We start from the raw sequence: 23328 nt of genomic DNA on the forward strand, positions 1-23328 counted from the left end.
ATCTGTAGTCTTCTACCTGCACACGCCAAATTCGTGAGAGAGGCTACAACGTCGTTCTGCCACGTGTTAGGAACAACCCGCGCGCAACAACAGCAACAACAACAATAATATATTTATTTTCTTAATGCAAATACAAATGCACGCAAGCACTGGGGTATTTTCGTGTTTAGCCTCAAGCTGGAGTCCTCAAGTGTCGCTAAGACACACTCAGGCGAGGCTTCTGAAATTCCTCCACGTTTGATTAACGTCAAAGCCACAGTATTAATAATTTGTGTGTCTTTGATTATGCTATATTATGTTGCTCTGACTATTCTCTTCTTATTTAAATAATAATCTGAATGCAGGCCTGTTACCGTCAAAATAAATCAATCGTCTCTCTGAAATTAAAGGTTCACATCCAAATCGTCCATTTCACCTTAACAAGGTGGAGACTTCGAAACAATTTGGATAGGCTCGTACAGTGTATATCTCAGAGCTATCTAAACTTGATGCATGGTTTACAACCGGCCTGAACGAAAACCAGATGTGCTCCCTTAAAACTTGTTGGGTTGTTCAGGGAGGCTATTGGGCCCGCGCCGGGCTATTGGGGCACGAATTTGTTTATTAATTTATCATTTCTGCACACAAATGTGGGCTTTAACGTACTTGACAACTGGGTTTTCTTCATTGAACGTTCAAAATTCTTCCAAATTCTCATCAAGCGTTATTCTTTTATTCCCTTCGAACAGAAAGTACCTTCGAGTTGAGGCGCTCCACAGCCCACGAAACAACGCCCAGAGGGCTGTCCTACATTGATCCTGGAAATGATATCATGTCTCTCACGAAAGCCAAGCATATCTCATCAGAGTGAGTGTTGAATAACTGGTGTATGACGAAATATTTTACGCTATTCTTATGATCAAAACAAAATTAAATGTCGTCTAATTTGCTCGTACTGGAGTTATGGAGGTAAATCGTGAGATATTGAGCTGCAGTGAACGGTTCGTCGCAGTTGACTTCACCTGTCAGCCGTCACTTTAGCAGCGCCGATACAACTGCAGCACTTCTCGTGTTTACTCAGTTTACCCAGCGCTTCTGTGCATTTATAAGCCAAGGAATGATACTCAACGTGTTCAAAGTTCTCAACGAAATGTTTGTTGGCTCAGGCATCTACGGAAAATAGAGAAAGAAAATCAACTCAGATCAAAAGCTAGTCGAGTAAACTGTTGACTGTGAAATTTGCATAGAATAACAATGAAGTGAACTTGGGCGTTCTGATGTTCTCTAATGTTTTAATTCAACGCATGTTCTGATTTCTTGTCGCTAGAGCACTTGACCTGTGTTACCTTTCTAACACAGGAGCTGCGCGGATAAAAAATCTAATTAACAATGAGATTATGAGCTCGAGATTTCTATGAGGTGAAGGCCGAATCAACTATCACCTCATAGAAATCGAGAGCAAATCAGTCTAATTTTTTTAGAATTCTAACTGAAATTACAGTGAAATTAACGCAAATAACGGTTTCCAATTATTTTTCTACGCATTATTGAACTTCAGGCTTTAATAAAATCGTACGTGTTGAATTGTCCTTGGTAAATTTGCAGTTGTTACGCGCGCGCACCGGTTTTCAATAATTTAAAGCTTTTAAAGTCAAGAATCCGTTTATGTCCTTCTTTCAGTCGTGTCAGGTATTTGATTATCTATTTACATCTAAACTTTTTTCCAAAACTTCCAAAAAACGATAAAAACGACGACGACCGACAGCTACGGACGACCGACAGCTACTGCACTCTAATGGCTGATAGTACACGAGTAGCTCAGCCAATCTGATTGTAACAATTGCATTAGAATACTACTAGAATTCTTGATGTTAGACACTTTCCAACCCGTAGGCAGGCACTGGCGCTTTGTGTTTAACATTAAGTTATCAATCACTTAAAAGTGCCACTTGAGAATCACTCTCGTTAACTACGTATAGTAAAGTTTCTGTCCCTTCATGCCTGAACAACGTAAAAGCAGCGGGTTTAATTTCAGATGACGCCATTCTCTTAAAGGCTCTTACACTCATTCCTAAATTCAAAACTTTAATTTATGCACACTGAACTCTAATATGTGGTAATATTTTCCCTTCAAAAACTTGCGCCCGATAGATATCTTCGTCCATTCCATCTTAGCGAGTTAGAAACTTACAAGCTGTTATTAAGCCTTTTATACCTGGCGTAAGTTTCAAACTAGACTACGAGTAGTCCCTCTTTCGCTCAGTCCGTCGAGCGAGACCGTAAATAAACCGCGAGGAAAAAATAGGAGTTCGCGCGGCCATTATTTCTCGCAGCTTTCTTCTGGCTTCACGTTCGACGGTCTAAGCGAAAGAGGGACAGCTCGTGGTCTAGTTTCAAAAGCAAATACCAATTGAGAAGTTTAAATAAGAGTTTTATCGGCCTATAATTTGTTTATTTTGTATTACCCAGCCGAGAAACAACAGTTCAACGTAAGTGATCCTTGCCTGAACCTGAAGTCTACTTGGCATAAAACTCTTTTTGCTGCTCAATCGTTTCCGACAACAAGCAGTTATACAACACGACACACCCACATATTCAGATGACCCATGGACACACAAGCAACCCCGTGAGGGCGTCCATTCATCATGCAAATTTATCGTACTTTTGAATTGGATGCGCGCCTTCTAAGCTAAAATAAATACTTCAACAGGATTTTGAAAATGGTAAATGAAGATATATTTCTTCGCTATAGCTACTCTTTTGTTCATGCCAAACTTACTGCTGGGGTTTATCATAGGAAGCTTTAGTGAAAAGTTCTCAGCAGTCGACATTTGCGGTCTAGCTGTTGTGGCTATTGCTTTCTTTATTTTCTTTTAATATGCCAAAACATACAATCATTTCAATTATTTAGTCTGGACATGCATCAGTTCTTCAAAGCGAAATATTTTCTTACGTCTTCGTTTATCAACATTTCAAATTCGCCAAACAACCTGGAAACCCTATCCTCGAATAACTTTCTTGTTTTAGTGGTTTCTCACAGAAATTACTCAGCTTGAGGCTAACAAAATCAACCCTGGAAATAACCCCCTTTAGGGCATTACTACATTCATTAAATTATCATACATTTTGCGCGCGTTCCTGGTGGCTTTCTCACTGAAGCGCTTCACAGAAAATTGATATACGCCGAGAGGTTTTTGCTACTTATTCGATCCAGTCAGATTAAGGTAAAGTCTTTACAGGGATCAATGGAAGTAAAAAAGTTAGAATTTATCAATTTGAGAGTAACTGACTATTTGCATGACCTCAGTTGTCCGCGGAAATCTGTTAATACATTCCGAGATTATAACTGGAGCAATTTTCATGTTAATCTGCATAACTTTAGCCAAGGAATAATGAACAGTTTATATTATGTACACACAGAAAAATTGTCAACCCGGGGCAAGAACAGCGATGAAAAAAGCAAACTTTATTTTGGGCTAAATATCACTGCTGAAGGACATAATTTGTCGAGAACTTTAATCGCGTAGACATGACCGGAACTGTTTTTTAAGAGAAGTAGAACGCGAAAAGAGGGCTTTGTTGTAATCATAAAATATTATTCTCTATTAACAGGTGGATTTTTGTCTCTCGTATAAAACTAATTAGAATTTTGCGCACAACTTTTCTCATTCGTCACCATCTCTTCAGCAAATCTGTTAGCTCAGGTGGACGCTTTGAAAATGAAAGCAAAATTTATTTTGGCTCTAGAAACTTAACTTACAATGAAATAATTGGTCGCTAATTAAGCTAATGAGACGTGAAATCAGTCATATTTGCAAGAGTGAACTCACGGCGTGTTTTCTACCTTGAACTTTTCACTTGCACTTTTCTTGCACTTTTCACTGGCGATGTTGTTGCTTCAGACCTCCGCACGAAAGCTGTTTACTGGTAATCTTGTTAACCTAGAGCACTTTTAAGTTTCAACAATCTTTGCATGATGCAGGCACAATGAAAGGGCTATTATAACTTACAGCTGTGTTTATGTGACATTAGATAACAGGCAATTATTTTACTGTAACTGACCAGACGTGAAATTTATCACGATCTATTACTTGTAAACCAACTGTCAGGTAGTTAGCTGGCATGTTTACCAATTTATACCCCAGGAACTTTTTTCCACAACAATGATACTTTTTGGTTTCACAGCAAGAAAATTCCTTTTTTCTGTGCGTATTTGGATTACAAGCCCGGGACACTTCAAAGTGCCATCAGTAGTGTTTGCATGATTCCTTTCACACCCAGGTAGGTACATTAACATGTCTGCGGTGAACATCAAGCTCTCCATCAAATAAGCTACCCTTGACTAGCTTCTGTTGTGTTCTTGAAGTTCCTCCTTTCATAGGCCTAAAGCTAAAAACGCCCCCTCTGCGATCACGAAATACAATTAATCTCTCTTACCTTCTTATTTCAGTTCTCATCCAATAGAAACGTGCATGTAACTGTTTTAATATCAAAAGGCAATATCAATAAAGGCAGTTTTAAATTGTTTGCTGAAGTCAATTCCTCTGCTCATTTCATCGGAGGTGGCTGCACGGAAACTTCAAAGTTGGTCTAGGCTCTGTAACATAGGAAACGATCTAAGGTATGTTAAGTTCCCTAAATTTCTCTTCTCAAACGTATTTGAGTGTATTTAATTATCCCTCCCAAAAAGGAATTGTCAGCAGAAAATGTTTTGATTTTCTCGGCCGCAGCACTGGCCTTACTAGGGCGTTCCTCAAGTGCAGGATCCGTAGCTCGCTAGTTAAACGTAGCCGTTGTCTTTGGTGGAATTCTTTGCTACTAGTCCCAGGGCTATAGATGTTGCTCTTAAATCATTTGGAAACCCAGTCCACGAACGTTTTTTTCGGCTTTATTGCGTTTTACCCGCGGCAATCAACAATTGCATCTTGGCGCCGAAAGGGAGCTGTCACGGTATAAGTAATTTTCAAATGAAGGGGAACCTCAAAACAAACGTTAAAAAAAAAGTAATACAAGGCGTAAACAAAGATTGTTAAGATTGAGAAAGACTGAAATGGATCGCAAAAAAAAAAAAAAAAGTTGAAAAAAGTTTGTCAAAGATGCATCGTCTGTAAATATTCCACAACAATTGGCGCGATTGATGGGCACCTACATTTAATCTGAATGAACTGAGTTAAAGAAAAAATATTCGAGGCCTAAGTTGATTCAATGATGTTCTGAACCGATAGCACACAAATTAACGAGCTAGTATTGTTACATAAATACAAGACGCTCAGAAATCGAGTTTTACTAATATTGGGGCAAGTAAAACGTGCTGTATGAAGCTGTCTTTGCCGTGTGCCAACACAGCTAGAGTTCGTTACGCACGGATCATTCCATGGTTAGCCCGCGCGCCACGGGCCCGCGCACCTGGTTCCAATAGATTGAGTAGCCGAAAAGATTTTCTCTCCTCAAACCTAAGCTTGCCAATGCAGACTTAGTTAATTTGAGATAAAGCCATGCGAATTGGATTTTTTCGCTGTAGCTTCAGCGTTCTTCGTTAACATCGTTCGCGGTGGTAGCAGATGGCAGAAAAGTGGCAAACCATTGCACGTTATGATCAACGTTATTATTTGCTTTAGAGTACTTGCAAGCTCAGTCATGCATCTCGAACTCCTAGCATAATTTATTTTGGCGCGCAAAACAGTGACTCACCAAGCAAATAATCAATTATGCTTTATATGCTATAACGAATTATTCTAGCATTTTGATTGGTTCCTCCTTGTGATCTATTGAAGTACGGACGTATAGGTACTTGACGGACAATTGCCTCCTGGCATAGTCGGTATACATTACTTTGTAAAAGTTTGAAGTCTTATATTCTGTGGGAGTTTGCAACGGATTCTTATGAACTTTGGGTTTAATTAAATTCCACGTGATAAATTGATCTATGGAGCGTTTTTTTTTTTTTTTGGTTTGAATGAAAAATACGAAAAATTGTTGCTATTGCGTGACATCGTCGAGGTGCGAAGCTCAGTGGATTTAGTTCTAATTGCATCCCCCAGTTACTACGCGACCAAATCTATTTGCCTTTGGTTATAGGCATTTTAGCTAACGCAGGGACACAAAAGAGCCCAAGTTTACATATCTCTGAGATAAAAAATACAAACTGAATTAAGGTAGTGATTCCTGTGGGTTTTACTTTACAGCCAATAATCACAAAGTTGCCTGATCTCAGTCAATCCTAAGTTTTGGCCAGTCATATCACAATTGAATTTTTTTCTTTGTTCTTTTTTTATTTGTAGGCTAGATTATGTCCGTACGGTTCATTGTGTGGTTTGGTCTGGTGGCTGTGGCTCAGATGGTGTCATGTCGTGAAATGCGTAAGTTTTAAAACAGAATGCCTGGGGAGGCCTGGGACAGAATGCCAGGTGTAATTTCGAGCGTAAAAAGAATCACGGGATATCAGGGCTAGCATGTCGGGAAAGGGTGGCAAAACCAAATAACCATTTATGAATCTTGACCTTAACATACCTAACAAATCCATCCAGTAGCTAATCTTTGTCTTTGCTTGTTCTCGTGAGCTGCACATTGGTAGCAAGTTTGTCTAAAACTGAAAACCGAAAATAATAAGGTTTGAAGTTGTCCTTCAGTAGCATTTCGGAATAGATAGATATATTGATTCAATTTAGGCCTTGAGCTACTGCATTTTAATTCCAAGCTTTCGCCGTTCTACGGCATCATCAGGGAATGAAAGAATATGATAAATACACACATTCCTGCTGCTCACACATATCTTTCAAATTTGGTCGTCAGAATCTTTTTCAAATCCTAGGGCAGTTCATGGATTTGAAAAAAGAAACGTGTTTGAAATCTTGGTGATTCCTTTTGAACAATCGGCCGTATTGCAAATTTTGAAGTTAGCCTTTCAAACTTAGTCTAGCTGGGACTGTTCAACTCTTGTTAACGTTCTCTCGTCGCTGTTTAGATTCAGAGATTAATAAGAACGGTTACCTCTCTGTTTATCCCAGATTGCGTTCCAATCTAAACATATAAACAGGAACGCGAAAGTTGACAGTACGATCAGGCGTTTTTGTTGCTAAAGGAAATCAAGTTCTTGTATTGATGTAAATGCGGACACGACTTTAAAACAAGACGTAGCCGCGAAAAAAACACTTAAGCGAAGAGAAAACTCGCCAGTCATCAAAATGTTCCATCACTGTTTCAGTGATAGTTCAAGCTTTTTTGAACAGGGAAAACTATGGCGAGAAACCACATTTGCATTTCTTTACAACCCACAAGTAGCCCTGAGGATGTCCAAAGCACTGAAATTATAAGTTATTTTGGCGAAGGACCTCCAGAAAAATGAAACAATATTTCCAGTAACGTTTTATAGTATGTTGTGTATGATAGTCAGTCTTAAAATTGTGATAATCTGAAAACATTCAGGCTGAAAAATAGAAAAAAAGTATCTATGTTTCGTTATGAATCATTGGGGCGCCATTTGCTTAAATAATACTTTCTCAGTTCTAATTTTAAGTGTCATTTAGTTTACGTTGTAGATTTTCGTGTACATTTTGCACAAATTTCTGACTACTGTATATGTACATACAGCAACCCAAAACGAGCACTGATAGATGTAATCGAATAATGAGATACAATTTTCTATAAAGCAGTCTTTCATAAAATCTGACCGCACTGAAAATCTAGTACTGTATCCGGCAAAACATAGAGGCTCAGACTATTGTACTTTGTGATCGGAGTTCTATCCTTATGGGAACAAAACTATTGTGATAATTAAATGTTAAAATGCACTGTTGTGAAGGAAGCGTTAAGAACTGAAATAATGACACCCTTACCCCATGCTTGTAAATTCCTGTCACCAAATTGATCTCTTAAGACTAGATGAATACTTTATTTTTTATCATAAGTTTAGTGGTTATATGTACTAAATACAATTTTAAGGTCCACTTTGCTACAAGTAAAACACCCATATAGTAACTGAACCATGCATGTACCTCAAGTAAAATATGTAAACCGGTAAATTTGCTACTTGAATAATCACTGAGAGCAAATACAGCTGTTAAAAGATATTTTTTCTCCAATCGCTTTCTCTAGCTAAACATTATTGTGTCAGATTAGTTTAAGTCCAAATCAGTTAAACAAGAGCACGCCCGAAAGCCTAAACAATTGTTTTGTTTTGTGTTATAGCGGAAGTTGCTAATGAAAGATGCTAAGCTAAGGGGGATCTGAGTATCCCACATCCCGTTAATCCTCAGCCTTAATGTCCAGTATCCCGTTAATACAAAAATTAACGATCTTCGTATTCGATATCCCGTTTTATCTGGCATAAATATCCAATATACCATTAATTTTTTCTCCAAATATCCTGTATCCCGAAAACCCCTGGTAGGGCCTCAGGGGGACTTATTTTCATATGCATGACCAGCTATATACAAAACCAAACAAATGGTATTACATCTGCAATAACGGACCGTTACTACGTGCAAAAAGTTTTAGCACAATGTTTTCAAGTTTTAAATTGCTCTTTGTTTGAAAAGGTCTTTGCAATTCGGAGAGGAACAACATTTATAGCATTCTTGCGAATGATTTCTTTGTTGCTACGACTTGTGTAAATTTGATATTTTATTTTCAACTAATCATAATCATAATTCACCGAGAAATTTTTAAACTTATAAGACATCAAACAAAAAACAGGCTTCCAACCTGTGAGCCTTCTCCTGTGAGCCATGTTAGCATTTCACAGATCACCAAATTAGGCTGTACTGCACAACATCTAGGGTACTTTTAAGTCTGACGTCATGCAAAGGCTGATAAAAACTGACAACACAGTTAACGGTATTGGTGTCACTACAAGTAGACTGCAACCACGGACTACTGTTAGGCCTGATGCCATCAAACTCAAGACTGGCCCGGTGAGACTATGGTTAACGCGTTGATGTGACAACAGCAGGGAGTTTACGAAACCAAGACGGCAACGGCAACGGCAAGGTCACTGAACAAAAGAATTAATGAGCAGTACAATGGCTGTGCACGTGCGTTATAATTCTTGGTACATTTCTTTACCGTCCTTTGCAAGACAACAGGGACCTTACGCAAAACACGACGGCAACGGCAACGGCAACGAGAACATCACCAAACAAAAGGTCTAATGAGCAAAACAATGACTGTGCACGTGCGTTATAATTCTTGGTACATTTCTTTGCCGTTCTCTGCAAAACAACAACGTGAAATGACTAAATTCTGCGTTGTCTGGAGGACGTGAACCAAGACGGCTAATTTTTCGTATTTCTATTTGGAATTGAACGCATTCGTAGCATATTCAGCAGGAGCAAGTTTTAATACCGACAAACACACTGGAAAGTACAAAATAAATGCGAAATTTCAAAGTAAAATAGTAACACAATTTTTGGTAGGCGTCTTTCTCGTCGTCGCTCTCGTATATGCGTAAGGTCCCTAACAACGTGAAATGACCAAATTTTTCGTTGTCTGGAGAACGTGAACCACGACGGCTAATTTTTTAAATTTTTATTTCAAATTTTTCGCTGTGTTCCGGATTTAGTTTTGCGATAGTTTTGGCAGTGATAAAGGAAGTAAATGACTTTAGAGTATCGCGAGATTCGCAGGTAAAATATAAATCCATTTTTTAATCGACGTTGTCCTCGGCGTCGCCATCGTGGTTTCGTAAACACCCTAGTCATTCTCAGATGACACGTTGATTCATTTGTAAGTAAGAAGCTGTCACATTTTGTTTTATTTGGTAAGTAGTGTTCAGTGGTTGACTTGCACCAGGGGTACCTTCATGAACACTGGAGTATATCGACCAAAACATGGCCAGAAAATATAACGCATCTATTTCTCCTTTAGGTTTTAATTCAAAAGTTCAACAGGAAGTTATATTTATGCTAAAAACTTGTCCATTCTACTTCTTAAAACTTCCTTAACAACTCGGTTTGTTGTTAGGAGCTTTAGAAATGTATTTTGAGGCACCAATCAGATCTTTTTAAATGATGAAATTACCATTAGGCATGGATTTCTATAAAGAAAGCGTCCTTTTCGTGAAGCAGGTTAGTCTTCTCAAGCTTTCAGTGCAATCATGGACATTAAGGTACACATTATTTTGCTGCTTCAACTTTTGATACCTAGTGGTAAGTACAAGAGAACTTTGATATTTTAGTGTTTTAATTCCACAGGGATTTTAACCTATTTTCTCCAAAAAAAAGGTGATTTACATTAATAGCCTTAGTCTACGAGATTTTGTGCTACCGTTGTCTTCAATCGTATGGATTATGGACTCGTAAGGAGCTAAAACAGCTCCCAACTGAATATCCATGTTTTTCGCTTGTTTTGTTTTCGTTTTTGTTATCGATCTCAGAAATAGAAATATCTACGAGCCAGGAACAAAGTATTATGAAAGTGGTGATGAAAAGGTTACGATGAGGGGGAACCAGTGATAAGAAAGTGATTTTATACATGTAAAACTATTCAGTAAGTTTTTTCAAAACTTGAATTACAACTATTACTATCTCTTCGCATAAGACCGATCGTGCTTAAGGACGTTCGCGCCAATTGTTTCCGCGCATCCTTACTGCGCACGCAAATTCACACGCCACGTCATGCATCGAGCGCGTGCGCTAAGTACTAAACTGAACAATGATAGAGCAGATAGCTACAGCTGTGCTTGGAACTAACGATCTTGGACGTTCGGTGTCCCCTACTTTTCTTTCCAGAAACAGATTTTATTTACAACTATCTCCACATTGTCCAAAAATGAACGAAAAAAATCACTGTGTGAAGTTGAAAAAATTTCAAGACTTCTGTCCACGGGACATCGAATCCTACCATCTTGCGGCTGATTAATGACAACAGTGGCAAAGCCGCACATTGTTGCGCTATTTATGTAACCGTATTGTTACGCACGAGGTGGCCTCAACTAAAAGCCTGATGGTTTCTGGAGGTGACCTCGCCTAACATTAAAATATTAATAAATACTGTACATTAAGTAAAAAGACAAAATAAACAGAATGAATGAATGAAAACAAACTCAACAAACCTTTCATTGAAAAGGCGTAAAACCTGTCAAACCTACACGAGTTCATTTTGAAAGTTTAAACCATTAGTCTATAAGTTGCTCTAGCCAATCAACAAGGAAGATGCGCGCAGAATTTGTTGTTACTAACGGGAAGTTCTAAGTAAAACTCATTATTTTCCACTGAGCACAAAGAACGGTCTATTCTATATAACAGTTAGTACTTGCAAGTAGTCCTTTCTTTCGTACTTTTTTGCTATTAACGGTTTGCAAGAGCAGAAAACATCAATTTATTTGCATTCCTGCGAAGGTGGTTTAGCTCCTAGGAGTATCTTTTGTTTTCTTCACGCAATAACATATTTAACCAAATAACTTTTTACTCCTCCAAAGAGCCAAACAAATTGTGAAAATTCTAATAACTCTTAAAAAGAACAAATGAATCAACTCCATTTATATTTTTCCCTTAGTTGATTTTTCATCCTCCCTTAATTTAACACGTTCCTTTTGAATTAATTTGAGTATTTGCATGGTCTTTAAAAGCTGTCCCGAGGAAAAATTCATTAAGGGAGGTAGTCATCAGCTGTTTATCTACATGTACAGCATCCTCTGGCGATCAGCGACATACCAAAAGAAACTTGTAAGAAGTACTCAAATAATGCAATGCCATTTCTTCCACATCGTTTGAAAGGGGTTTTGTAAAGCTTTGGAATGCGAAATGCTGTGACTTGTTAAAACTCTAATTGACAGAACATGTAGGCTCATAAGAAAAGCAATAAACATAATGATCATTTTAACACAAAATGTTTTAAAATGACAATACGATGCCCATGTATCCATATAGTTTTTCGGTTTTGTAAATTTTAGTTTAAAGTTTAAATAGTTCCATTTTAATTGTAATTACTAAGGTGAGTTAGGAATCTTTATTTTTATACATACACGACCACATCAGCTCTTCTGCTTCTTTTGTATTTATATAAATTCATCATTATTAATATTATTATTCAAGGTGTGCTTTTTGGTATGAAGGCCGTTTCTTAAAGTGTCTAAACTCGGCGATGCAACAGGAACCTCAAGACTGTGACGCGAACAATACTTAGGCTAACATTTCACTGGATTTTTACTCCAGATTGTTTTTTTTTTTTTTTTTTTTTTTTTCACTTTTGTTAAGAAAAAATAAATATAAGGCTGCCAAGCGACATTAAACCCATCAACATCCGCTATGAAGACCTTTTGTTTCCAATTTTTTTTACTTGGTATATTACTTGAGGCATGCAATTGACAGTCAACTTAATGTTTACAATAGTGCCAGTAAATATAACTTGTACACATTACTAACAGCGGCCGTTTCATTTAATGTTTGTACTGCTGTACAATATTCAGGACATTGTTTTCCTTTATTTTAGCTTGCATTTATGTCTTTAATGTAAATGTTAATTTAAATTAACGTAGCATGCGGCCAACGCCAACTTATATCTGCATGACAGTGACCAACTCGAAAGCTCATTGGCTACTTTGGTCACTGTACACAATTAAATATTGTTTCTTCTAGTTAATTTCTATCTGTATTTATTTTTCCTATATCATTGTAAACCCTCTTATGTTAAGTTGCTGTTTTGTAAATAGTGTGCAATAATAAAAAAACTGAAAACTTTAATCTTGAAGCTTGCTAACACTAATAATTTCGATTTCATTTTTTTTTTCTTTGCGTCGCATTGCAGTTTTGTATTAATCTGTGTTTACATAAACAGTTCACTGATACATATACTTATAAAAGAACTATCAAAATACATCGTACATTTTTAGGAGGGGGTATGCTTTTGAATAAAAAAGGTTAAAATCAGACTAACAGGCATCTGTTAGTATAAGTTAGGAACTCCATTACCAATTTATAAGATTAGGAAAAGATCCCCCCACTACAGAAAATAAGGGATTTCTTATATTGATTTGTACTTGTCTAGTGTCATTGCTATAAAGGTGTAGATCTCTTGCACATTCTAATCCCGTTTTCTCTCTCTCTCTCTCTCTCTCTCTCTCTCTCTCTCTCTCTCTCTCTCTTGTGTTTCTTCTCAGGATATGCGGATGAAGGTACGTACTCTGAAAAATAAGAAAGTCTCAAATTTTCATCATCAATCTGCTTTCATAGTCCTTAACGTTACCCCCACAAATACCTCATATATTTTGACCGTTATTTATACTAGAGATATTTGAATGTATAAACAATTGTATTGCACGCATCAAGAAGATGTAGGATCAAAATGAAGAGGTTTAATTCATTCTGCTATTTTCAAAACTAAGATCATTACATACAGTACACTGATTTTCGTACGTGAACAGTATTATTAAAACTACAAAACTTAGTCAATGTTAATTCAACCAATTTATCAAGTACCTCGTCAGAATGAGCAGCTAATACTGAACGAAAAGCGATTACTATTTTAGACTCTCCAACTGACCACTCGAAATGTCTAATGAACTGGTAAATCAGTGCTGAAAAACATATCAGGGAACAGAAAATGCGCCAGTCTGCTATCAAGTGTAGTAGTTGAGTTAAATGTAGTGATAACATGAATTCAAGGAAAATACGACATCCATTGGTTATCATAGTTGAAACCTCCCCCAAGCTACTGCAACTTACCCAAAGGCCTGAGCAAAATCGGTTTTGTAGCCATATCAATAGACTTAAGCTTCGTACTGTAGAGCAAATACTCTTGAATTCATTCCAAAAATATATTTTTTTACATATAAAAAAGAAGGCGCTTTGCTTAGTAATGGGTTCTATTGGGCTTCTTGTTTGCTCACGTTTTCAGGTTGCGACGAAGAAGCCCTGGGAATGGAAAATGGCAAAATCCCCGACTCTGCTATCAAAGCTAATTACGAGGTAAATGCAATACATGGTTATACTTGTATACTCTTTGACGATATATCAGGCAGGTTATAGGTCGACATACCGGTAGTTATTTTTAACGTATAGTACCCAAATTTGGTTTGATATTTTGTCGCGAATTTCGAAATCTTGCGATTCTTCATCAGTAATAGTGTGTCAGTAGTTACTGGTCACGTCTCGCAGTCTTGAAGATCTCTGCCATCTAAACTATCTCCGCCGGTAAATTCGGAAAAACGATCATCAAATTTTGAAAACGATTTCCAGCAGCTGCTAGTGCTATTGAACAATACTTTAATGCGGTATTATGCTGTATAGGGTTCTTTCCGCCATGAAGACAAAAACAAAATCTTTATTTTCTCAATAAAAACATAAATATTTATAATATTTTTTGTATATTTCATGTATGTAGCATGTTTCAGATATGGTAACTGTTGTAATCTTGTTTTAAGGAACCTGGAAGCTAAATGATTGGTTAGGTTTTCAAGTAAACCTCCAGCCTAGTTATGTCTAAATGTTGGACAGGAGAGATAAATAAAGAATTTACAGTTTCCACTTTAGTTTAAGGGAGAACAAAAAACAAAGCATTCATAAAGAAAACCTCAGACTTACACACACACTCACACACACACACACACACACACACACACACACACACACACACCAAAACAAAAAAAAAAAAAAACAGGGTCAGGGATGCTAAGAAGTACATAACTATGGTGCTCTTGAAAGTAAAGAGCTTCAGCACAGGGTAGCTCAATTCCCTAAATAAGGAGACACAGGCAATCAAACAATAAATTTATGAATCGACGTATTGTATTTGCAGTTTAGTGTAGCTCATGGAGCTACCAATGCCAGGCTTAATCACAGGCCAGGGAACGACAAAACAGGCGCGTGGTCAACTTTGTTCCTGGAACAAGGACAATGGATTCAGGTGGATCTTGGTGACATCACAAAGGTGACCAAGATCGGAACTCAGGGCCGAGCAGAATTGTATGAGTGGGTGACTGAATACAAGGTGTCTTATAGCTATGATGGCGGATATTTTGAGTTTTACAAGAACGGTCAATATGGCTCTGACAGGGTAAGTTGAAACCAACACATTTAGCTAAAGTCATACAGTAATTCAATTTTTCGTTTGTTTGTTTGTTTGTTTTCGTTTTATCCTTTGGAGATTGAACTTCCACTTAACTAAAGAAAAACAAAGTTTACACTGGGCGAAGTTGTGCGTAAAGGCCGGAGGTTATCCCGACTAACGACTAGGAGTATTTTTTTCTCCCCCAGTGGATGGGATGCTAGTCCTTCGAAGGGTTATCCCACCCCACCACCCCAGCATTAAATTCACCGGTACCCATTCATACACCTGGGTGAAGAGAGATATTGTCTAAGAACACAACGCAGTTACCCCGCCCAGGGCACGAACCCCGATCACTCGATTCGAACTTCGGCGCCTTACAATGAGGTTAACTCCACAAACGTTGTTTTATTAGACATTTAAAAGTTACTATCAATATCAGATAGTAGTGGTACAATGGTGGACAAAATGAAACCTGTGTCATTGCATGAATTATCTGTGTTTTAAAAACGAAGTTTGAAAAAGCTCTGTTATCCTTTCCAAAATTTGTTTCTGCCCCCCTCCCCCCTCCCCCATCCACTACAATGTTGAAACTGTGGAGAGATTGCGTGTACACGTGTCCACCATGGTAGGTGGGGTGGGAGGAGAGGCTGAGGAAGTGTAGTTGAATTCGCGCGTGACTGTTTGTTTGGCGCGTATGAAAAAGCGCCACAAGTGCAAATTTGTCCCAAGATTTTTGTCTATGATTGTAGATACCCTCAGTATTTCATTGCTCAGTTCGATTTCTTTGAGATTGGTCACTGATTGTGGTCGTCCGCGTTTGCTAAACACTCCTGTGACATTTGCCAATACGTACATATGCCTTTTGTTATCACTTTAGGTCTTTCAAGGCAATCGCGACCGAGACAGCCTTCATATCAACACACTGAATCCACCAATTTATGCCCGCTACATCCGAATCCAACCGGTATCGTATCATGGGTGGATGTCACTAAGAATGGAGTTGTATGGGTGTCGTTCAGGTAGGGAGATGTCACAAATAAATGTATGCATTATATAATCAACATATCTTTCTGTAACTAGGGAGCTCAAATAATGACTATGTCGACGCCAAGAACGAGGTCTCGTTAAAATGGATGTATGTATTTGTATAGGTAATCATACGGTTTCGAGTTCAATTTGGGATTAATTTGCACGAGTGAGTTTTTCAAAAAGCTGAAATTGCACGAGCCGCTTCGGCGAGTGTAATTTCAGCTTTTTGAAAAACTCACAAGTGCAAATTAATTCCAAATTGAACGAGAAAAACCGTATGATTACTTATTAAATTAATAATATAAACATGAAAAAATTCGCGCGGAGGAAGTGGCGGAAGATGTTTCTTGAAGCCATTTTTTCTCATTTGAGAAAACTTTTTTCGAAGTTTCAGCACAAAATTTTCGTCCTCATTTTACGTGATATCATTTTTTTAGAAAATTTCCTATTTTCTTTCAGTCAATCATAATCCAGAATTTCGATGTGTAATTTGCACTGGTGTTACACTTTTTGCACTGGTGTTACACTTGAACTGCACTGCTCTTAACCAATCAGAATCGAGTGATTTTTTCATGTGTATTATTAAACCTTTAAATCTCTTTATTATCTAGATCTGTTCAGTCGCCGTTTGGTCTTAAAATCTGCCCAAACTTAATATGTAACGCCAGAGGTCATTTTGAAAAAGAAAATGCGAAAAATTCGCCGTCGGGGGCTCACGTTCACCAATATAAGCAACACTTCGACATCTCACGTGAAATATAGAAGGCTTTATACCGCAGTGCACAGCCTTTGTTTTCCTCACTAAACCTTTTGTTTGGTGACGTTCTGATTACCGTTGCCGTCGTGGTTTGTTTAAACTCCAAACCAAATTTGCCATCTAAGCAGTCGAAGGAAGAATCATTCTAGCGTAATAAATGTGCAGTGAGCTGACAATAGATAGTCAGCAGTTTGTTTAACTGATATACTACGTAAGTCAGTTCTGAAATAAAACAAACTACAAACAAAAGTCACGATTTGTCCTTCAGGTTTTCCCACGCCGCAACCCCCTGCTTGCCAGGAAGGATTAGGTCTGGAAAATTATGCCATTCCGGACTCCTCAATAACTGCTTCAAGCTATGTAGCTCCGGGTACAACTTTATATATGCCGGGCAATGGAAGACTTAATTTCAGGCTTAAAGCTGGACACTATGGAGCTTGGGCAGCTGGCAATCTACGAGACAACAGTTGGTTTCAGGTGAATTTTGGGCGTTTCGTTAAAGTGACGATAGTTTCCACTCAAGGAAGAGACGATACTTACGAATGGGTGAAAAAGTATCGTCTGACGTACAGTTATGACGGAAACTTTTTCCGTGACTACCTGGAAGACGGGTCTGTCAAGGTAATTTTTCTTCGATGTAAAACCTATTTGTTTTTAATTTGTGTGTTATTGTTGTTTTTGAAGAGTACCTAAGGTAATCTCTCAAATTCTTTTTAGTTCACTCTTGGTCTTCAAAATCAAAGGAAGGTCAAGAAATAGCCAATGATATCACGAATTATAGTCACGTAAAGAGCCCAAACGGATCTGCACGCATTTTTGTACTCCATTAAAGCATCCACGCAACACCAATGGTGTCTAACCCCCAAAGAACTAAGTACGATGTCTAAAAACAGCTTGAGAATGATTACAGTGGGGATGAGACCCACGTAACCTATCTTATCCTTCATCCTCTATTAGGTTAAGTTTGTTTCCAAGCGTTCTATTGTGTCGTCTTAATCAATTACACCATATTTGTAATCAAGAAAGCATGTACTCTTTTGTTCTATTTAAGGAATTTGAAGGGAATGAGGATCGATTCTCAATTGTGAGTCACAAGCTAAAGAATCCTATTATTGCACGCTTCATCCGAATCAATCCCTTGGAATACCACGTCTGGATTTCAATGAGGGCTGATTTCTATGGTTGTAAATCAGGTACGGAGCTGTGAACGTCGAAGTAGTAGTAGAGGCAGCTGCAGCGGCCGTATCATTAGCAGTGTCAGCAACATTAGCGGTATCGGCAGTGATCGTGGTAGTGGTAGTGCTCGTCGTACACGTCGTGGTAGCGGTAGCGGTAGTGGAAGTGGTGATGATAGTGGTAACAGTAGTGGTTGTAGTAGGGATTTTGTATTTGTTGCGGTTGCGGTTGTGTTAGTGGCAGTGCACTGGCAGTGGTAGTGGTAGTGGTACTCACTGTGGTAGAGGTAGTGGCGGTGGTAGTGGTAAAGGTAGTAGCAGTGGTGATGGTAGTGGTAGTAGTAGTGGTGGTGGTAGTGGTGGTGGTAGTGGTAGTGGTAGTGGTAGTGGTCTTGGTAGTGGTCGGGATCGTGCTCGTGCTCGTGCTCGTGCTCGTGGTGGTGGTAGTGGTGGTGGTAGTGGTCGTAATAGTGGTAGTGGTAGTGGTAGTGGTAGTGGTTGTGATACTGGTGGTGGTGGTGGTGGTGGTGGTGGTAGTGGTAGTGGTGGTGGTAGTGGTAGTGGTAGTGGTAGTGGTAGTGGTAGTGGTAGTGATAGTGGTGGTGGTCGTGGTAGTGGTAGTGGTGGTGGTAGTGGTAGTGGTGGTGGTAGTGGTAGTGGTGGTGGTAGTGGTAGTGGTAGTGGTAGTGGTAGTGGTAGTGGTAGTGGTAGTGGTAGTGGTAGTGGTAGTGGTAGTGGTACTGGTACTGGTAGTGGTAGTGGTAGTGGTAGTGGTAGTGGTAGTGGTAGTGGTAGTGGTAGTGGTAGTGGTAGTGGTAGTGGTAGTGGTAGTGGTAGTGGTAATAGTAGTGGTAGTGGTAGTTGTAGTTGCAGTGGCAGTCGTAGTACTCTTTTGTTACTTGTTTACTTCTCCGTTAACACTCTCCATGTCTTGTCTTTTTTGTGTCGACTTCCATTTTTGTTGTTAAAGATATTTCTTTTCACATACAACAACAGCCTTGTTTCCTCCGTCTTGTTTTCTCAGGCTTCCAAATACCTCAAGAGGTCAGTTGTAAGGATCCACTAGGGATGCAAGATAAGTTAATTCCAGATTCCGCTATAACAGCCTCCACTACACTGGCCCCTGGGACTTTACTGTACACTCCTGGTAATGCTAGGCTGCACTATCAGGGAGGAAATGGACGTTATGGAGGCTGGATACCAGCAGTGAGTGATCATAGTCAGTGGCTTCAGATCAATTTTGGAAGAGACACACAAGTGACTGGCATTGCCACACAGGGTTTTTACCATGCGGTTTACTATGTCAAGAGTTACACGCTTCAATACATTGATGACCGCGGTTTTCTTCAGCAATACCAGCCAGAAACACATACCAAGGTAAATATTTTGGAGAATGACTATACAATGCAACTGAATGACTTTATTTCCGAGCTGCAACTACTAGCTGCCGACTGTCCCTGCAGGAGGACACCTGCAGTGTAATTTACAATCGAATAGATACAGTAGTCGAGCGTTGAGTGATATCCCAAAAAAGTTGCTGCGGAGGAGACAAGAATTTACAGCATTAAAGCCGTAATTACAGCATCAAAGTAGTGATTAGAGTCAATTAATATCTGATCTAGGAGTGCTAAAAAGGCGTTGAAGGACTTCAACTTCTCAAAATACAGGCACGGTAAATAACTGTTTTCCTTCAAAATGGTGTACAAAATTTGGAAGAAATTGCACGAGCTACGATTGGTCATTTCATTCCTCAAGTTCGTACAGAAATGATGAGATATTCGTTTAATATTACTCGTAGTCTAGGTCTTTTAAAATTGTACAGTGACAAAAATTACGTTTCACTAAACAGTTATTCTTTTTAAGACTTTTAAAGCCAACAACGATAAAGACAGCGTTGTCAAATATGACCTGATTCCACCAATTACCACAAGGACCATAAGAATCATTCCCGAGGACTGGTACATTCTCATCGCTTTGCGTGTAGAGCTGTACGGATGTAAAGCAAGTAAGAATATTCAATACTTTCCTTAAGTAGTAATATGGCCCACCTTTATTGTACAAAGTCCTGAAAAAAACTAAAACACCCGAACTCACGCTATGAATAAGGTTAGCCAACTAGTTTATTACCTTGCTCTACCTTTCTGGAATACTCATCTCCTCTTCATTTATATCGTCATTATTGACCCAGATGTGATTAGCTTCCCATCAAGTGACACAACCAAAGTATAAATTCCATAAGATTACACACTAAAGCATCCATTGCTGAAAGAAACCTACCGTGCCATATAATGTTTTTCCAGATAATGGCGGGTACTCTCAGTGGGGTGATTGGACTGAGTGTTCCGTAACTTGTGGTACTGGTCATCGCTATCGAAGGCGTTATTGCACAAATCCTCCTCCAAGCCCTGGTGGTAAGGATTGTTCTGGTCTGGGACCTGATACCCTCACAGAAGAATGCAACAGTGGAGGTTGTCCAGGTAAGGAAATGGTCATGAAAAGAACTGAGATGATTTCCAAGTCTCAGTAGGCCTCGTGCCAGACTTTTCCCCGACAGATTTTTCAACAAGGCGTAGCCACGCTGTCTATCGCTGGTAGCCAGTAAAACGACTGGTGAATACATTTTCTTTGTTCTATCAAGATTATTGACTGTGACGATTTTGTCTAATTCGACATCTTAGTTTTATAACTTCGCTGACAATGTCTACGACTAACTTAACAGACTTTGCCTTCTTAGCTTACAAGCTCTTGGTGAAAAAATAAACAATTATTTACGTGCAAGTAATATCCAAGTAATCCATTGACTTTATCGTTCTGAGTGGTCCGATTTGGTTCTTATTATCTCGCTTCTATATAGTAAACGGTAATTACTCGGTTTGGGGACCGTACGGCGAGTGTTCAAAATCTTGTGGAGGTGGGGTGAAGACGCGTAAGAGGACATGTACCAATCCGCCCCCGGCAAACGGAGGAGAATACTGCAGTGTCCTTGGACCTGACACTTCTACCATGGAATGCAACATCCAGGAATGTCCAGGTATAATGGAAAATCACTTGAGTCCGTTTTTAAACTTGTTATAGTTAGTCCTAAACTACAAATTGCAGATAGATACAAAGGCATATTCACGGATCTCGGAGTAACAATTGCAAAACTCTCTTTCCCGCAGTACAAAAATTCTTTCACCCATCGTTTACTTACTTGTAGTCTTGTAACTGAAAAATCCTTGTAGGGAGTTGCAATAAAGTATGTATGTCTGTGTGTTTACTTATTTGATTCACTAGCCAAATAATTATCAGGACTAACAGTTGCTAAACCGCAATATCCTAGTGCCTTTGACGTCGCTACCGATGATACACCGTAAATTCATAAAGAGCGTCCGGCCTCCGCTATGTGCTTTGAGGAAGCTAGCTCTCGTAAACAGTATTGTCAACTATCATGCAGGTTTTACATGCATCGTCTGAAGTAGTTTCTGAGCCATGTCCTGTGACCATTACTAAATTTTGCTCGTCTTCTGTAAATGGCATGTCAGCTTTTGGGGGAATTCATTTTTAAATTCAAGATGCAAAAAATAAATTGGTCGAAGATCCCAACAAACTCGGTCCCCTTGACGTAATTGCACAAAAATACAAAACTGGCTTTTCCTTCCTCGCCTTTCATAGTTAACGGTGGTTACACGGATTGGAAACCGTATGGCGAGTGTTCCAAGACTTGTGGGGGTGGGGTCAAGACGCGAAAACGAACGTGTACCAATCCACCACCGGCCAACGGAGGAAAAGATTGCAGTGGACTGGGACCCGACAGTACTACCAGCGAATGCAACAATCAGGAGTGCCCAGGTAAGGATATGGACAATATTAGCGCCTACATTTGGATCATCTTATCAGTGACTTCAAATTCTGGTACTTCCTAAAGCAGCTGGAATAAAACATCATGACAAAGAGAAGCCTTTCCCAGAGTGGCTGGGAGAATACTGTTAAGAGCTAGGCTATTAAACAAACAAAGAAAGATCCTTCGCTCAGTGTGACTGGGAGAGGATTGTGAGAAGCTACAGTGAAGGGCTAAGCGCTGGGCTAAAACACATACAAACAAAGATCAGTCAGTTTAGTCGCCGCTCGTTTTTGCGGATAATGCTCTATACGGTCCTACCAGCTACGCAGACTAGGTATGGCTGGAAGAGGATTGTGAAGAGCTAGGCTAAAAAGTAAGACTCCGAGCCTTTGCCCAGGAAGATGGATTATGAATTCGAAGGATTCTTCCGTATGATTTAAGGTGTTGGGATTCCATTGCCAAATAATCAAAAAACATTTTAAAATTACCTGAATTTCTTTCACATTTTTCCAAAAGACAGTTGACATACCCTTTTCATAAGAGCTATTTTAATTTTGATCATTTACTTTTTTATCCATGGCTTGCTTTTTAAGTCATTTTAATTACTATTTTTTCTTTTCTCGATTTTTATTGCAACCGGCGCCATGGGCAGGAAATTTGGCGCGTTGTAAATAAAATTTTTACTATGAGTACGTAGAAAGAGATCTCCGCAGGTAAACATATTTTTGTTATCTATACTATTATCCATTTTTGTAGTGAACGGTGGTTACTCAGATTGGGGACCGTACGGCGAGTGTTCAAAGACTTGTGGGGGTGGGGAACAGACGCGTAAAAGAACGTGCACCAATCCACCACCATCACACGATGGAGAGGACTGCAGTGGACTGGGACCTGACAGCTCTACCAGGGAATGTAACAATCAGGAGTGTCCAGGTAAAACGGAGAAATAGCGACCGTTAAGTTCCATAAGGTGAAGACAAGTGACCCCAGTCACCCATCCCACTATGAATTCAGGGGGCAAAATTCAACTGAAGTTAGAAAAAATTAGAAACTAATGGCGCCCAAAAGTTACAACCCTCTGAAAGAAGCGATCGAAGCTGTGCATGCTGCATACTCCCTCCCTCAAACCCCACCAGCCTCCTACCCTATCACAGCCCCACCACATTAAAAACAGATCTAGATTGGCCCACTGCACGTTTGGTATATAGTCAATCTATGATTGTAAACAGTATTCCGTGATAATGCAAAGGCTAAGAGATAAGAGATCATGATCATATTCTCTTGAATAAGAAATTACCTCTATGAGATACGCCTGCAGGTATCCATCATCTTGGACTGAATGGTTATTTTGATGAATACAACTTCCATGATTCCCAGCGGGCGAGTCTCATGGAGGGAATGGACCATTCGTTTTAATTATCTTATGTTCTATTTTTTGTAGTAAACGGTGGTTATTCAGACTGGAAGCCGTACGGTGTATGTTCCAAGACTTGTGGAAGTGGGGTGCAAACACGAAAGAGGACGTGTACCAATCCACCGCCTTCTAATGGTGGAGAGGACTGCAGTAGACTAGGACCCGA

General features: G+C 39.1%; 2 protein-coding genes across 2 annotated transcripts; both read left to right on the plus strand.

Moving 5' to 3' along the window:
- Positions 1-4549: 4549 nt before the first annotated feature.
- Positions 4550-16309, plus strand: LOC145491318 (retinoschisin-like). The gene is made up of 5 exons (XM_081470488.1): positions 4550-4600; positions 6261-6338; positions 13076-13090; positions 13813-13883; positions 14713-16309. The coding sequence occupies exons 2-5, from the start codon at positions 6269-6271 to the stop codon at positions 14977-14979; spliced, it is 423 nt and encodes a 140-aa protein (XP_081326614.1). The 5' UTR covers positions 4550-4600; positions 6261-6268; the 3' UTR covers positions 14980-16309.
- Positions 15587-23282, plus strand: LOC145489531 (lactadherin-like). The gene is made up of 10 exons (XM_081468514.1): positions 15587-15598; positions 15842-15983; positions 17001-17371; positions 17802-17943; positions 18950-19302; positions 19789-19930; positions 20226-20402; positions 20780-20956; positions 21580-21756; positions 22505-23282. The coding sequence occupies exons 1-10, from the start codon at positions 15587-15589 to the stop codon at positions 22696-22698; spliced, it is 1887 nt and encodes a 628-aa protein (XP_081324640.1). The 3' UTR covers positions 22699-23282.
- The last annotated feature ends 46 nt before the right edge of the window (positions 23283-23328 follow it).

The sequence above is a fragment of the Orbicella franksi genome, chromosome 6 (genome assembly GCF_964199315.1).
Source record: "Orbicella franksi chromosome 6, jaOrbFran1.1, whole genome shotgun sequence".
Lineage (NCBI taxonomy): Eukaryota > Metazoa > Cnidaria > Anthozoa > Scleractinia > Merulinidae > Orbicella > Orbicella franksi.

What these genes read in the sequence shown, in the direction of transcription:
- LOC145491318 (XM_081470488.1), top strand. Translation starts at nt 6,269, where the DNA reads ATGTCCGTACGGTTCATTGTGTGGTTTGGTCTGGTGGCTGTGGCTCAG. An exon ending in CTATCAAAGCTAATTACGAG is followed by an intron (nt 13,884 to 14,712) that starts GTAAATGCAATA and finishes TTGTATTTGCAG; the next exon opens with TTTAGTGTAGCTCATGGAGC.
- LOC145489531 (XM_081468514.1), top strand. An exon ending in AGCCAGAAACACATACCAAG is followed by an intron (nt 19,303 to 19,788) that starts GTAAATATTTTG and finishes ATTCTTTTTAAG; the next exon opens with ACTTTTAAAGCCAACAACGA. An exon ending in GCTGTACGGATGTAAAGCAA is followed by an intron (nt 19,931 to 20,225) that starts GTAAGAATATTC and finishes ATGTTTTTCCAG; the next exon opens with ATAATGGCGGGTACTCTCAG.